General features: G+C 38.2%; 1 protein-coding gene across 16 annotated transcripts in view; it reads left to right on the top strand.

Moving 5' to 3' along the window:
* SLC4A4 (solute carrier family 4 member 4) overlaps positions 1–14,740 on the top strand; it is a 424,139-nt gene that overhangs the window by 388,738 nt on the left and 20,661 nt on the right. For all 16 annotated transcript variants that reach the window (XM_072748813.1, XM_072748814.1, XM_072748806.1 and 13 more), the window contains 2 exons: positions 9,654–9,832; positions 11,019–11,091. In XM_072748813.1, coding sequence (XP_072604914.1) covers positions 9,654–9,832; positions 11,019–11,091 — 252 coding nt within the window. The remainder of the gene's footprint in view (positions 1–9,653; positions 9,833–11,018; positions 11,092–14,740) is intronic.

The raw sequence follows: 14,740 nt of genomic DNA, 5'->3' as shown, positions 1-14,740 counted from the left end.
TATTGTTGATGGGTCAAAATAGTCCTAGGTCCAGCCTCCTTTGAATGGGGTGAGGAAGGGCTCCGTTGTTTGATGGAGAAATGGCAATTTTACACTGTAGAAAAGTGTGCAAGTTAGGAGATATATTTCCAGTTGTTTCTGTAAAATAAAATCTGCTATATTTGGGAGTGCCTGGGTGGCTCAGTTGGTTAAAGGTCCAACTATTTTAGTTAAGGGCATGATCTGAGGGTCCTGGGATCCAGCCCTGTGTCTGGCTCTGCACATAATGGGGAGTCTGCTTGAGGATTCTCTCTCTCTCTCTCTCTCCACCCCTCCCTCTGCTCTCTTCCTCTCTCAAATAAATAAATAAATCTTAAAAAAAAAATCTGCTGCATTGCACTGTAGAATTTGCCATAGTCTAGTCTAGATCATGATGTTTGTTTCCCTGTAGTGTCATTTAGCATGCACTTTTGATTCTATATTTTCTTTAAATTGGTCATTGGATCCAGAAGTTTGATGAAGAATAGTTTTGTCATTTTATGTCTATATCCCTTTATTTTTGAGGGTAGATTGGCAAGGCCCTCAGGACAACTTTACACTATACTTTTGACTTAAGGTTTTCTAGACCATAGAGATAATGTGAATTCCAACTTCAAACTTAATTGTACGTTTATAATTAGAAATATCTTTCAAGATTCTTTTTTTCTTACAGCTTTATATCTAGAAGCAAGGCCTAGAGTTGCATATATCCCCACTGTCTTTCTCCCTAGAGTGTCCTATTTCTTAGTTGGCCAACTGAGTATGCTGTGTTTAGAGTATCCTAATTTCATTTCAAGGGATGTCTTTCATTTATACCCTTTCTCCCATATTCCTAGAGTGGTCTTCTGTCCCTAGAGTTCAGATGTTCATTCTAAATCCAGGTCCTAAGGTCTCTGAGGGTGGGCCTAATCTCCAGGGCTTACTGATGCCATAGATTCACTCTTTCTTGTTACCATTGTTTTTTCTCTCCAGTTGTTTCTTTTACTTTCCGGTAGACAAGCCATGATTTCTAAAAGATATTTTCTTTCTTTTTTCCTAAAGATTTTATTTATTTATTCATGAGAGACACACAGAGAGAGGCAGAGACCCAGGCAGAGGGAGAAGCAGGCTCTATGCAGGGAGCCTGATGTGGGACTCGATTCCGGGTCCAGGATCAGGCCCTGGGCTGAAGGTGGCACTAAACCACTGAGCCACCTGGGCTGCACTAAAAGATATTTTCTATATCTGTTAAGCATTGTTAGATACTTTTTACTGGGAGGATTTCAGTTTGATTTAGTTTTAAAGGCTGGAAATTGATGATAGCTAATATATTTTATTCTGAAAAGAGGAAACATTTTAAATTTTGATATAATAGTTGATCTATATATATAAATTTGCTGTGTGTCTTTGGAGGTAAATTCTTCTTCACTTTTGTTCATTTTCTTATTAATAAAATTCCAAATTTCAAGTTTAGCAAATTTAGAATTTATAAGATATATATTTTTTTAATACTTTTTTTAAAGTAATCTCTACACCCCATGTGGGGCTCGAACTCACAATCCCAAAATCAAGAGTTGCATACTCCACTGACTGAGCCAGCCATGCAATCCTGATAAAAATATGGAATTTTTAAAATTCTCCTATTTCCTATAGAAGACATGGGAAAATAAAGACATACTAGGATTTACCTCTTAAAATAGGAATTGAGTATACAGAAAATAAGTTTTCATCACTTTAGGAATTGCTTATTTAAAATAATTTCTTTGAATGACAGTAGTTACAGAATAAGTGCCAATCTTTTGACACAAATCTGTGGAGATACATCATGGATGAAAGACTTTTTACTCTGAATATTGTTTTATTCACATTTTGTTAGGAAAGGTGGCTGTGGAATGTGAAAATTGGAGATCCTGTCTAAAATTAGAAGGCCCTAACTGCTATGAAATTGATTCAAAAGAGAAACCTGAAACAGTGAGAGGGATGGAGGCATTATAATATTAAAAACAGCATGTTTTGGGATGGCATTTGCTTTGGCTAGGTGTCAAGTGGCCCTGGCTGGCTGATTGCTCTGTTGGAATAGGATCTACCTTTCCACTCTGTTGAACAACTCTGCCATTAATGTAGGAGCGCCAAACCACTTGGCTTTTCTTGGCTATCATTTTGGTTAGTTATGTCCCACATTATCCCTGCAGAGCACTCAAAAGCAAACCAGGTTCAGCAAGGTCATGACTTCTCCAAGGTTACTTCCTAAATTATTGCAGAGGCAGTCTGAGCTTCAAACTGCAGAGCAAGGGATACTTCTCACAAGGAAGATGATTTTAAATATGTGGGAGGGAGAAATAGTTTAGGATAGGTATCTAGAAATAGAGATAAGTTGGTGTATCAATAAATTTTCTGATATCTTCTGTAGTAAAACTCTTAATTTGAGGTCATTTTATTGGATAACTCCAAAATTTGGCTTGTTTTATTTTTTCTTTCTATTCCTATTATAACCTTAAATCCAGTCCTCTTATTTCATGTCTAGACTTTTCTAACTGTTTAGCCATGAGTTAATAATCAGTTTCCCTTGCTTCATTTCAAAAGCAGTAATTTTTTAAAGTGTCGTTCTTATATGTCAGTCCTATATTTCTAAACCTTTGCCTTCTAAACATTTGCCTCTTGAAGAAACTCTATTTGCCTTAACCTGGGATTTAAATCTCTTTGTGATATTTTCTCAACCTAAATTTAGAATAATGCTCTTCACATACTATACAATGCTCAGATCAATGGATTTTTGGTTTCTCCTCAAATCTGTTAGCATTTCCTGCCAGTTATTCTAACTCTGTTCTCCATTCCTCGATGATTACCACTTACCAAAACCCTTCCCATCTTTTAAGAGCATCCAGATATGAACATATCAGTGTAGCCTTCACTCCTAATGTAATTTCTTTTGTTCTTATTTTTGCTCTTACTATATATGTATCACTCTGTGGCACTGGTCACATGATATCTTGCATGGAGGTTAGGTTGTATAATTACCTTATCTCCTTTTCTGGCCCAAACATTTTTGAGGCAAGGACATGGTTTAGTTCTTTCTCCACCTCTCTTGTGGCCCATCACAATGATTTCCATATGGTAGGCTCAGTAAATACATATTAAAGAATTTGGTTATCCTGGACCTCATGGTTGTCAGAGTTGTTGTACTGTGTTAGACAGGTGATAGCTGAAAACATGTCAACCCATCTCCAGTTCTCGTAGTAAGTGTCATATTATTCAAAGCCCTGTTTAGATGTCATCACAGCAGGAAGTTTTTGTGGGTTCACTCTAGACATTGTTGAACAGTTTATCCTCTGTACTTTGGGTGTCTTTTCCAAGTATATTTCTCTTTGAATCTCTGTTTAGAGTGCATTATAATTTGTGTACAAATCTGAGTCTCCTCATCTGATTGTTAGCTCCTTGTGGGGAGGAATTATGTCATGGTTCTTGGTGACAAGAACCATAAACCAGCTTATTGTCTGGATCGTGGGGCACTCCTAGTATGAATGTTTATTCTGTGTCTGTGCATGTGTGTGTACTTCTCCTGACCCTTTTTTATCATCTCTTTGCCAGATACAAACGTTAGGCAGTAGATTAGTCTTTTTTCTCCTGTAGATCTTGATTTCTGTGGGTTTATTCCAATTGACTTTTGTTCTGTATTAGCAAGGCATATACAATACCAAAAGAAAGTAAAATTTCACTTCCTGTCCTGCTACTTAAAACAATCTCTAGTTTCAAAAAGTAGAACATCCTTTAGATTTATATTCACAAAGACAGGACTTTTTTAAACTTTAAAGGACATACATAACCTTTTGAGCATTTTTTGAGTCCTTGCTATGTATGGAACACTTGTGTTAGTTGTTAAAGATAAGAATTGTTATGGTTTCTGCTCTGAAGGAGTTTATTGGATTTTTCCCTATTCACCCCTTAACTCCACCACCAAGGTTGGGATTGACTTGATTTTCTTTGTGCCTTGTGTCTTACGCATACAATAAATTATTTGCTTCCATATCTGGCTTCAAATAATAATATCTAAACCCCTTAGGGGCACATATTCTGTTTTATTATTTTATCTAACTCAAGGCCTAACATAGTATAGGGTGTTCAATGGGTGCTTATTAAATAACAGTTTTCCAAGTAAAGATATGAGCAAGTGCAAGGGCCCCAGGGTGGGAAGGAGCTTGGTATGTTGAAGAACAGATAACAGACCAGTGTAACTGGAACAAGAGGAATTAGTGATGCATGATGAGGTCAAAGGGCGTAAGGCCAGATCACGTAGAACAAAGGTTCTCAACTGCAATTCTTTGTTTGTCGTGGCTGTCCTGTGTATTGTAGGCTATTTAGCAGCATCTCTGCTCTCTACCCCCTAGATGCCTCTCTTTCCCCTAAGTTGTGACAAACAAAAATATTTCTAGACATTGACAAATGTTCCCTATAGGGCAAAATAGTTCCAGAAAGAAACAGCGATATAGAACCTTACAGACAATTTTACTGTGTTTTATTTTGGATGGAAACAGGAAGCCACTGGAGGGTTTTGAGCAGGGAAATGTCATATAATAATGGAGATTTTTAAAAGACTACTCTGTAAGGAGAGTGGGCTGTCAGGGACAGGACTGAAGCAAGGACTTCTATGGTGAGGACGGCAGTGAGGGCCGAGGGTTGCTAAGTGATGTCAAGGAGGCAGGGGAATTTGAGCGGGACCTTGAAGAGAGAGAATGGACTTAAACAAATGTCAAGACTTAGAAACAGGATACCAGTTTGAAGAGTAGGGTGGAATGTGCAAGGCATATCTAAGGAATGATGAGGTTTCAGGAATATTTGTGTGCCCCTATCATACTATCACATGAGGAGCATCTCAGCATGGCAAGCCAGGTGTTCATTATGACCAGTTCTGTCCTGTTTGTCTTGCTCATCTCCTGCTGGCCTTCCCTGCTTCCTCAACATTCCAGCCTGGATGGATGGTACCAGCACTGCATTTAAACATTCTTGCTAGCAGCATTAAAGTTGGGTGGGAGAGGTGCCAGAGTGGGAGTGGGTGGAGGGGAGTGGTTAGGAGGCCCCTGAATAATCCAAGTAGGAGATTATAAAATCTGCAAAAGGCAATGGCAATGGGGAGGAAAGTGTAAGGAACAATTCACATGCTATTTTTGAAAAATGCTGTTGTCTATATTTCTTACAGTACTGTTTCTATTAAAAGTTCCAATATTTGAATACTATTTTTATTCCATCTGATTCTACTTATTCAGATACCTTTTACTAAAAGAAACATCTTAGGGTTGGCTTGTTTTCATATATATAGGTTTGTTTTGCAGGAACAAAGTCTCTAACATAACCATTTGGGCTCTGGGTCTTTATGGCAATAGTTGGAGCACTTTGAATTTTTTAGGATAGCTTTTACTATTCTAGTCAGTAAATATGTCTCCGGTGTTCACTGTATGTAGGATACTGTACTAGATAGACATTGTAAGCCTCAAACATTGAAATTTGGCAAAATAAATTCATTACTTTTCCCTCTTTGGACTCACAGTCTCCTTAATCTGTCCCATCTGTCCATTGTCCTTCCCCATCCTATTACTTTAGTTGGAACTGTGCTATCTCCGGCCTGGACTATGGCAATGCTGTCACATCCATCCTCTCTGCCTCTAGTCTTGACCACTTCCAGTATATCCTCTGCAAACCAACAGAGCCATTCTTCTAAACAGATATCTGATCATATCACTTGCCTCCCTTAAAAGCCTTCAATGGTTTCTCTTTGCTCTTATGATAAAAATTCCAAAGTCTTTAGCAAAACATTAAAGTTCTTAACTTCTGTAGCCTTGTTTCCTACCTCTCCCATCTCCTCCTATGCATCAACTCTATTTCTTTTCTCAAAATGGTGGCGTATTTGCCTAGTTTATTTCTCCTACTTCTCCATATCTTGCCTCCCAGATGCTTATGGCTCACATTTTAGAACTCAGCTTAAATACCACCTTCTATGAATACCATGTTTGACTTTGGGTTTAGTACTCCTTCTGCATGGCACCTTACCATGCAAGCTCACCCCAAATATAGAACACAATAGTATTGCAAATGCCTATTGATTTGTTCAGCTCTAACACTACATTGTAAGCCATTTGAGGACAACAATTATATATTATCTATTCTTTTCCTTTTAGGATATAGCAGAGTGCCATTGAATGGTATTCATTTACCCAACAAACATTTATCTGGAGTGTTTCCTCTATGATGGGCACTGTACCAAGTTCTGGGGGTTCAGTGGTGGCGAATAAAAACATACATGGTCCTTGTTCTCATTACAGCTTCTGGTCCGTGAGAATGAGAAGTATAATTCAAATAATCATGCAAAATATGACATTGTAAATGTGGCTAGTGCTGTGAAGGAAGGAGATGGTGCTTTAAGAATCTATAAGAGAACGTTTGACCTACTTTAGGAACTATAAGGAGTTCCTAAACTGGTGGAACTTACACTGATTTTTAAAAGCATTAGTAGGAATTAGCTAGATGAGGCTAGATTCCATTTTGGCACAGGAATCACTATGTAAGTACAGGCTTTACAAGAGAAGTAACCTGACAAGAGTGAATGCCTGATATAATCCAGTGTGGTTGCCCTGAGAGATGAAGAGTTGAAGATGGAGAGGGAACCACACAGAGGCAGACCTGCCAGGGCCTTCAGGTCATGTTGATGATTTCCCCCTCCTCTTAACAGTATTAAGAAGTCTCAACATGGTTGAGGGAAAGGAAGACACTTTTGAAGAGAATGATGTCAGGGCACACAGTAATTATGTATCTATAATTATTTTCTCCCAGAGCCTTTATTTATTTTGGTGGTTTTGCATAGTTTCCTTTGTATTCTACTTTCTGAAATCCTCATTTCACCCTCTTTGTATTATGTGGCCCCTTTTTGCTAGTCTCCAGGATATCTTGTTCAAAATTGTTTTTGTTGAAATAGAGCAAGAAAGCATGGAGTTGGCTCATGGTAGCCTACATAACTTTTCCCACAACTCTTCTTTTGACCCATTGATCTGGGCAATGTGTACATCCTTAGTTATTACAGTTTCCTTGATGCCAAGATTTGGGAACCCTGTCCATTAATTACCATGATGGTACCTCTAATATAGTCTTGAGTGGTTTAGTCTATATAGGGCTTAAAACTGACATTTCTAGCCGTTGTCCACTGCCCCCCCCTCCAGGTGATTCACATTTCTACCAATTAACAAATCTAGTTTTAATTTTTTGTATGGCTGATTAAGAGTCTATATTTGCTGCTCAGAAAAATGTATACATGCTATTTGTGGTTCGTTTTTTGGTAAATGTTAATTGAGAATTGAGTATGCTCCATGAACTCTACTTCAGTATTCAGGATAGTCTAGTACCAAAGACTGATAAATACACACATAATTTCAAAACAGTGTGATGAGTGCTGTGGTGAAGGAAAGTGTAACGCAATAGTGGAACATAGAAAAGGAAATATAACTTAACTGGACTTCCCCATCTCACTTGGCTTGAGGCAAGAAAACTAAAAGAAAATAGAAAGGCTGATTTAAGTCTTAAGGTTGAGTAGGACTGATTCAAGGTAAAAGGAAGGAAGAGTAGACATTATTCCAGGGAAAGGGTACTATATGGACAAAGACACAAAGGCATTAGTATGAAAGATACATTGAAGGAATTGTATGTGATTGAAAGTGGCCATGATACAGGATCTGGGCCGGCGAGAGGTGAAAGATGAGGCTACAGATGTGAACAGAGGCCAGATCATGAGCGGTCTACAGCAAGGACATAAGACATGTTCACAGGCGATGAGCAAATCCTATAGATTCCACCTTAAAGTGTAGTCAGAATCCAAACACTTCCTGCCATTCTTGACTGCTAACACTCCAGCTATAAATGTCACAGTTTCTTGTATGGATTATGGTAGCAACCTCCTAACTCGTCTTACTGTTCTTGACTTTCTTTAGTCTGTTCCTAACACAGCAGCCATAGTGTTTAGAACATAAGCCAGTCATGTCACTCCTCCATTTAAAACCCTCCAGTGGCCTCCATTACACTCAGCCTACAAGCCCAAATTCTCATAGTTCTACTTTGTACTTAGTACTATTTAAGATACTGTATAGTCTACAGTTTACTTATGTTGTTTATTGTTGTCTCAGTAGAATGGAAACACCTTGCATATGGGAATTTTTGTCTGTTTCATTCACGGATATGCCATTAACACCTAGAATTGTGCCTATTAATAAATTGGTAGTAATATTTGTTCAAGGAATGGAATGATTGAGACCCAGATATATCATGATACTCACCTCCTTAGTAATTCTTGAACAAGTTTATTTCAGCTAATCTCCACCCTGTGCTCTCCTTTCCCTTACCATATCCCACTCCCAATTCAAACCCTATGGTTTCAAACCATTTGTACTGAAATGAACTGCTTTTATGAATATATATTAACCTTTGTCTCCCAAGGAGGCTTTTGTTCATAGTCAAATGTGGACAGAGTCAGTATATGCTTTTCTTTCTTGTGTCAACCCTTGCCTATGATGAGTTCTCTGAGAACATGATTAGACCTATGTTTGTGAGCCAGCAGTGAAGTCTTGGCATTTCAGTGAGAAGAGAGCAGAGTTCTAACTAACTGTAATTGGATCTGCATGATAACAGTCACCAGGTTTCTAGTATAAATTACATTCTCATTTTTTAAAGGCAACATCTCCATTCCCTCAGATTGGTCATATCCTGGCTCATGGTGTTGCTGCTTCATGCTGTGAAATTGGACTGCTCTATTTTCTCAGGCTCCGTAGGGGTATTAAGCATTTGGTTTCTTCATAAATAGAGCAGAGAAATATAATCACAGAATAACATTGCGGACACATTTAACACTATTTATATAGTGAGTAAAAGAGAGAGACCTTTTGTTACATCGTCTGCTCTTCCAGTCAATAAATGGTATTGTGACCATTGGACAGTGTTTGAAATCAGCCTCTTCTGATGAAGGGTGCATTAATTACCTTGATGATCATGTTGAATAGGTTATTGAACAATTATTTTCATATACTGTGAAAGGTGAGAAATCATCTTATGCCTACCTTCTCAAGGTTGCTTTCAGATCTCTGGTCTACATATGCTGAACACTGTCTAGGTGAACAACTTCTTGCTAGACAGTCAAACAGAGAAGGATTAGTGCCTGCTTTTAAGGTGCTTTTTGTGCTTGTATTAACAATAACCAGTACCACCACAGCTATCATAACTGTTTTCTGAGCTCCTACTGTGCAACAACCACTACCTTTTAAGTTCCTGTAAGATGTTTTGCCTCTGTTTCTTCACTGAATGGTCATAATAGTGCTTCAAAGTAGGTGTCTGTCTCCATTTTTCTGATTACAAAATTGGATACAGAGAGGATAACTAACAAGCAAATGATACGTAAGCTGCGACCTCAATCAAGCTAGAGGAGGTGTCATGTGGCAGCTCTGTGTTTAATTGCTAGGGGGATAATATGAGGAAGATAAAGTTCTCTTACTTGAAAAACTTACCTTGAAGTAGATATTTTTAGCAAGCCATGTGAGTTGAGGTTTTTTGGTAATCTTAATTCCCATCTGGAAATTGGACAAGATGAGTAATTTTTTTCCATATGATTTTGTTACCTCTTTGTACAGAAAGGAGCTGGATATCACCTGGATCTCTTTTGGGTGGCCATCCTCATGGTGGTGTGCTCTTTTATGGCTCTTCCGTGGTATGTGGCTGCTACTGTCATTTCCATTGCTCACATCGACAGTTTGAAGATGGAGACAGAGACTTCTGCCCCTGGAGAACAACCAAAGTTTCTAGGAGTGAGGTACGTTAAGTCAGAAGAAAATGGCAAAACACATCATGCCATGTCAATGTGTCATCCATAGGAAATGGGAAGAATGGGAGGAGAAAAGGCTGGTGATGATTAATTTATTCCTGTACTTGCTGTTCCAGAAAGGACTAAATTTTCCTTAAAAAGTCTTCAATAATTTTTCGAGTTCACTTCTTATTTTACATAAAACATTTTTGATTAATGAAGGCTAAATGATGCAACATAAAAGCACAAACAGCTCATTCATTTTCTTCATCATGCAGCTTATTTCGGTGCTGTGGTACTTACTCTATCACAATCCTGTGTAAAGGCAAAACCCTTTAACCTTTCAGCTTTGCTGAGACTCCCCAAAACTCTTGAGCCTCCTTGTGATTTTTAAGATTCTACAAAGGGAAAGGAATTCTTATTTTCCAGTTCATTTTCTGTCCCCATAAGCACTGAGAAACCTTGACCTCCAGCTGTTAAATTTGGGTAGCCATGAAGGACTTGTCCAAGACCTTTATACTTTGTTGAATACTTTTTATAGCAAACCCTGCTTCTAAGTGCTTGAGTGCATAGCTTGCAGGACAGAGCCGTTGTTTCCCACGCCACAACAGTGGGTGATTCTTTCTTGGGGGCTGGGGGAGGGGGTGTTGGATGGGAATCCTATTTATTAAAAAGTACTCTTGTTGTTGTAGATTTGGAAATTAGACTGATGGGATTTATTGCACTTATGAAATTTCCCTGAGCTGTTTGTTAATTAGAATGCAGGACAATGTAATATCTGTCTCCTGTGAAAGAAGGTGTAATTACACAACAGTACAGGTCATTTAAAAAATAAGGGCTTCAAAGAGGCCAGGAATTGATGGACTAAGAGCAAGTGACATTATTATTATTATTATGATGATGATGATGATGATGATGATGATGATGATGAAAGGAGCAAAGGATTTAACAGAATCACTTTATCACTTTTCTCTTGAATTGAAATCACATTATACAATAGTTTTAAGAGAATTCTATAGTTATGTTGAGCTTATATGCTGTCCTTGAGGTATTAATTTCTATAAGATATCAATACATCTGCTGTTTTCGTCAAACATTAATTTGGTCAATGGATAATCTTTTTGGAAGGTGAAAAGACAAGAGCATATTTATAAAAAACAAGAGGTAAATTGGTAATCTTTTTATTTGGTTTTAGGGAACAGAGAGTCACTGGAACCCTCGTGTTTATCCTGACTGGTCTGTCAGTCTTTATGGCTCCCATCTTGAAGGTAAATATGTGAAATATTTACCTCTTTCTCCTCCTCAGTACATTGACAGGTAATGTGAAGAGTAGAATTCCTTATCTGCAAGATTCTCATCAGTTCTGGAACACACTGAAGCAGGGGTCAGTAGAATGAGGACTTGAGGACTTTAAAAACTTTCATTTTGATGTCCTTCTCACTCCTTCACTCCTTCTATTATTAGTTATTATTATTATTATTATTGTAGTTATTTGATTGAACCACATTAAATTACCAGTATTTAGGTTTTTTGACCTATGCAAATGGCAGTTCCACACAATTTAGTCAATTGATTTGCCCCTCCTCACTATGTTTCTTACTCCCCTTGTATCCCTTCTTCCCATTATTTTCCATTTACCTGTTCCTAAATCCTGCTTCCACTGCCCCCCATGCACATGCACACAGCAGACTCCTGGATAACATGATCATTTTGTAACTTTTCTCCATTCTTTATTATTGCTGACTGCATTTCTATTTTCTTTGAATCAGAAGGCCTGGAGAATAGAGTAAAATTACTGATTTCTGACAAAAACCTTTAGAAATGAACTTCTGAAGAAGAAAAAAAACATATGGTAGATTTTTTAGAAAGTCAAGAGTCAAATATGTAGCTTTGATTGATGGGGTGACTATCTGCAAAAATAGATGAATACGAACCCTATGAGAATACCTATTTAGAAGACGAGATAGGGTTAAAAGAGCAGGTTTAACTTTCATGGAGCTTCCATTTCTTTTTTTGTGACACAAGCATTTTCTTCTTCTATTATACAACAATACTGGTCAATTATTGATAATTTGTATTTGATACTCTGCACCACAGTACATACAAAGCATAAAATTACCTATATAGATCTAGAAGCTATAAACATCCACTGTTAATATCCTTTCAAATTTGTCTCTGAAAATTTTTGTGTATTTTATTTATTTTTTAAAAGATTTTATCTATTAGAGAGAGAGCACAAGCAGGGGGGAACGGCAGGCAGAAAGAGAAGGAGAAGCAGGCTCCCCAGTGAGCTGGGAGCCTGTTGTGAGACTCGATCCCAGAACCCTGGGATCATTACCTGAGCTAAAGGGAGACTCTTAACCGACTGAGCCACCCAGGCACCCCAATTTTTGTTTATTTCTCAACAGTTCTCATTTTTCAGATTTTTAAGATGCTTAACTATACAATACAAGTGATGGAGCAGTACATTTTTGTAAAAAATTCAAACAAGGGATCCCTGGGTGGCGCAGCGGTTTAGCGCCTGCCTTCAGCCCAGGGTGCGATCCTGGAGACCCGGGATCGAATCCCACGTCAGGCTCCCTGCATGGAGCCTGCTTCTCCCTCTGCCTATGTCTCTGCCTCTCTCTCTCTCTCTCTGGGATGACTATCATATATAAATTTAAAAAATTAAAAAAAAAAGAATTCAAGCAATACAGAAGTACACAGAAGGAAAGGCAAAAGTCCTCCACTTCTCTCAAGCTGGCACATTTATAAGTCAATTGCCATTCAGATGAATTTGAGGAAAGTGAAACTATAATTTCTTAGCCTATGATTAAGACTGGTTTTGCCCCTCAGAGTATTTAGATGAACACATACATTATGCATAAAATACTTGGTAAACAGTTGAAAGATTTAAATATTCATCTCTTATCCCTGGTTTCCACAATGTCAGTTAACTGGCTTAATTAATTTATGACAGGAATCATGAAGGAATATGCATTTCACGTACCATATAGGAAAATAAAATTTAAAGTAACCTCAAAAAAGTTGTTTCTGGTCACATATGAAGAACCTTAAGAGAGTCTGGGTCTTAACATTTTTCAGGGACAGAGGGAAATCTATTATCCCTTTTGCCTAAACAAAGCAAGTTGTAGGGTAGGTTTGAAGTTGAGTTTCATAGCATCAAATCCACTACCAAAAGGTTTTATGTTCCTTTGTTGCCCCACGACACCAGCACATCAACTGGTGGAAAAGTCTGACAGCTTTCGACCACACAGGCAATAGAACCTCATCTGGACAGATCCATTTTTAGAGAGGTCATTGCAGGCATTTATGACCTCATGTTATGGGAGGATATATAGGAATGAATTTGCCCCTGGGTTCCTTAAAGGTGGGCTCACATGACACAACTGCTGAGTTTTTTATGGGGTCTCTTAGTGCTTAGCTACTAGTAGGGCATAATAGAAATCTTTTCATCTGTTCAGATGAACCCTTTAGCCCATCAGCCCCCACCCATTTTTTCTTTTATTTTTGTGTTATGTCTTTTCATCAACACAGTGTAAAATCCTAACTCATAAAACTCAGATGTGTTTAAAAGCTTTTTTTTTTAGCTGAGTAATCGTGTATGATCCCAAAGGGACACAGAGAACAGATACTGTATAAATTGCTATTTTTAGGAAAAGATGCAAGACTCACATTTTCAACAACGCCTCTTCCTAACTATTTTCTAACCCTGCACCCAAATGTGGCTGCAGAGGAATTAAAGCTGAAAGCCCCTTTATTCTTTATTTTGCAATGATTCTTTTTGCAAAGCACCTGAGTATTTGCAGGAACAGATTAGAATATTGAGAAAGGAGCAAGAGAGATGTAAGGGATCAATGAGCATGAGCTTGCTTTTCCTTTTGACCTTCCTTAAGTTCACCTTTGTTCAGCTGCTAAGGTTTATAATTATGGGTATTTCCGTCTGGCAACTTTGAGTCAGTGCAAAGAGTCATCGTAAGAATTAGTGAAAGGGGCACCTGGGTGGCTCGGTGGTTGAGCATCTGCCTTTGGCTCAGGTGGTGATACCCAGGTCCTAGGATTGAGTCCCACATCAGGCTCCCCGCAGTGAGCCTGCTTCTCCTTCTGCCTCTGTCTCTGCCTCTCTCTCTGCGTGTGTCTCTCATGAGTAAATAAATAAAATCTGGGATCCCTGTGTGGCGCAGCGGTTTGGCGCCTGCCTTTGGCCCAGGGCGCGATCCTGGAGACCCGGGATCGAATCCCACGTCAGGCTCCCGGTGCATGGAGCCTGCTTCTCCCTCTGCCTGTGTCTCTGCCTCTCTCTCTCACTGTGTTCCTATCATAAATAAATAAACAAATAAAATAAAAATAAAAAATAAAAAATAAATAAATAAAATCTTTTAAAAAAATCAATGAAAAAGGTGGTCCAGAAAACATTTTCACTAGGCAGTGTTTGTGCCCAAAGTGTGGGAAATGAAATTGTTTTATTACTATAGCTTCCAACATATTGTGGGAAGCCTAGATTTCAAAACACCAAGAATAAAATAGTCCAGCATTCACAATTGTGATTCCAGACTTTGATGAGTAGAACTATTCTTTACTTCGGGAATCATCACATTAGCTCATTTCAGATCAAAACCTTCTTACCATTGAAATTGGGTAACTTAGAAGCATTCACCACAGAATTCTTGGTAGTTCCTGTAAAAAGTCAATACAGGAAGCAGCAGATGAGAGTATAGTTTAACTAACACCTAAGTAATGACCAAGTAAGAGTCAGGATTAACAATTAACCTCAGAATTCACACAGAAAGAGAGGTATCAGGGGTTACTTAGGAGGAGGGAATCTTTTTCTTCTACCATTTGACTTATGTGTGTTTTAAAAGAACAGAGGACAACTTTAGAGAATGCTTTTACTTAAGAATCGGCCTTTGAAAGGCA

This window comes from Vulpes vulpes, chromosome 2, assembly GCF_048418805.1.
Source record: "Vulpes vulpes isolate BD-2025 chromosome 2, VulVul3, whole genome shotgun sequence".
NCBI classification, from domain to species: Eukaryota; Metazoa; Chordata; class Mammalia; order Carnivora; family Canidae; genus Vulpes; species Vulpes vulpes.
Note: the sequence above shows the minus strand (reverse complement) of the source record. Positions and strands in the feature narration are given on the sequence as shown.